General features: G+C 43.5%; 1 protein-coding gene across 1 annotated transcript in view; it reads right to left on the reverse strand.

Moving 5' to 3' along the window:
• The window catches only part of LOC106821121 (neuroligin-4, X-linked-like), a 28,165-nt gene that overhangs the window by 11,277 nt on the left and 15,992 nt on the right, over positions 1-896 (reverse strand). The window contains exon 6 of the mRNA XM_014825799.1: positions 635-838. Coding sequence (XP_014681285.1) covers positions 635-838 — 204 coding nt within the window. The remainder of the gene's footprint in view (positions 1-634; positions 839-896) is intronic.

Raw genomic sequence — 896 nt, forward strand, 5'->3', positions numbered from 1 at the left:
ATTACACATAGTTATTAATGGTGTTATGACGGACATAAATACCCCTGCAATGTCTACAAAACAAGACACTGCACGAGTAAGTGCACGAGGGAGCCAGTGGACGCTAGCAACTGGTGTATGAGTCATTGAGGGAGGTTATATACTTATTATGGGAGTTTATGACGAGCGTGAACTGGTGGCGATGTCGCGGTCATTATAGGGGCTGTATAGTTATTTAGTGGGTGGAAGAGTTGTGGTTATAATTAGCGTTATGATGGACTGGCGAAAGATTTATAGTTATTAAGGGATGAGTGGAAGACCTATGGTTATAGCCATGTAGTTATAGATATAGAGAGGAATGGAAGAGCTTTAATTGAGGGGGGAGTTACGATGAACTGGTGTAGGAGCTGTAGTTATTAATGGGTAGCTCTATAGACCACCACCGTCGCCGCCACCATCATCATCATCACCACCACAACCACGACAAGCAAAAAACAACAAAACTACGGCCACACTAAAACTAACCTTACGTTAATTAACACTTATTTCAGTGGGAAAAAACTCAACAAAATAAAAATTGTGTAAAAAAATTAATTCGTAAAAAAATTCATCATGAAAGCATTAAACACCAACAATTAAACAGCCGATCATTCACCTTGCGCCACGGGAGACAGTAGCAGCAGGTTGACGCACACCGCTCCGTGGCCGTGACCAAATATGGTCACGTTGTCCGGATCGCCCCCGAACGACTGGATGTTCTCCTTGATCCAGTGCAGAGCGGCGATCTGATCCAGCAGGCCGTAGTTACCCGTTATCGACGACGTGTGGCGCGGGTCCGTACCGCCCGTGTTTAGAAACCCTACACGTAGAATCAAGGTCTAATAATACCTATATAATTATTATATACCTACCTATAT

Source organism: Priapulus caudatus, unplaced genomic scaffold (assembly GCF_000485595.1).
Source record: "Priapulus caudatus unplaced genomic scaffold, Priapulus_caudatus-5.0.1 Scaffold59, whole genome shotgun sequence".
Taxonomy (NCBI): Eukaryota; Metazoa; Priapulida; class Priapulimorpha; order Priapulimorphida; family Priapulidae; genus Priapulus; species Priapulus caudatus.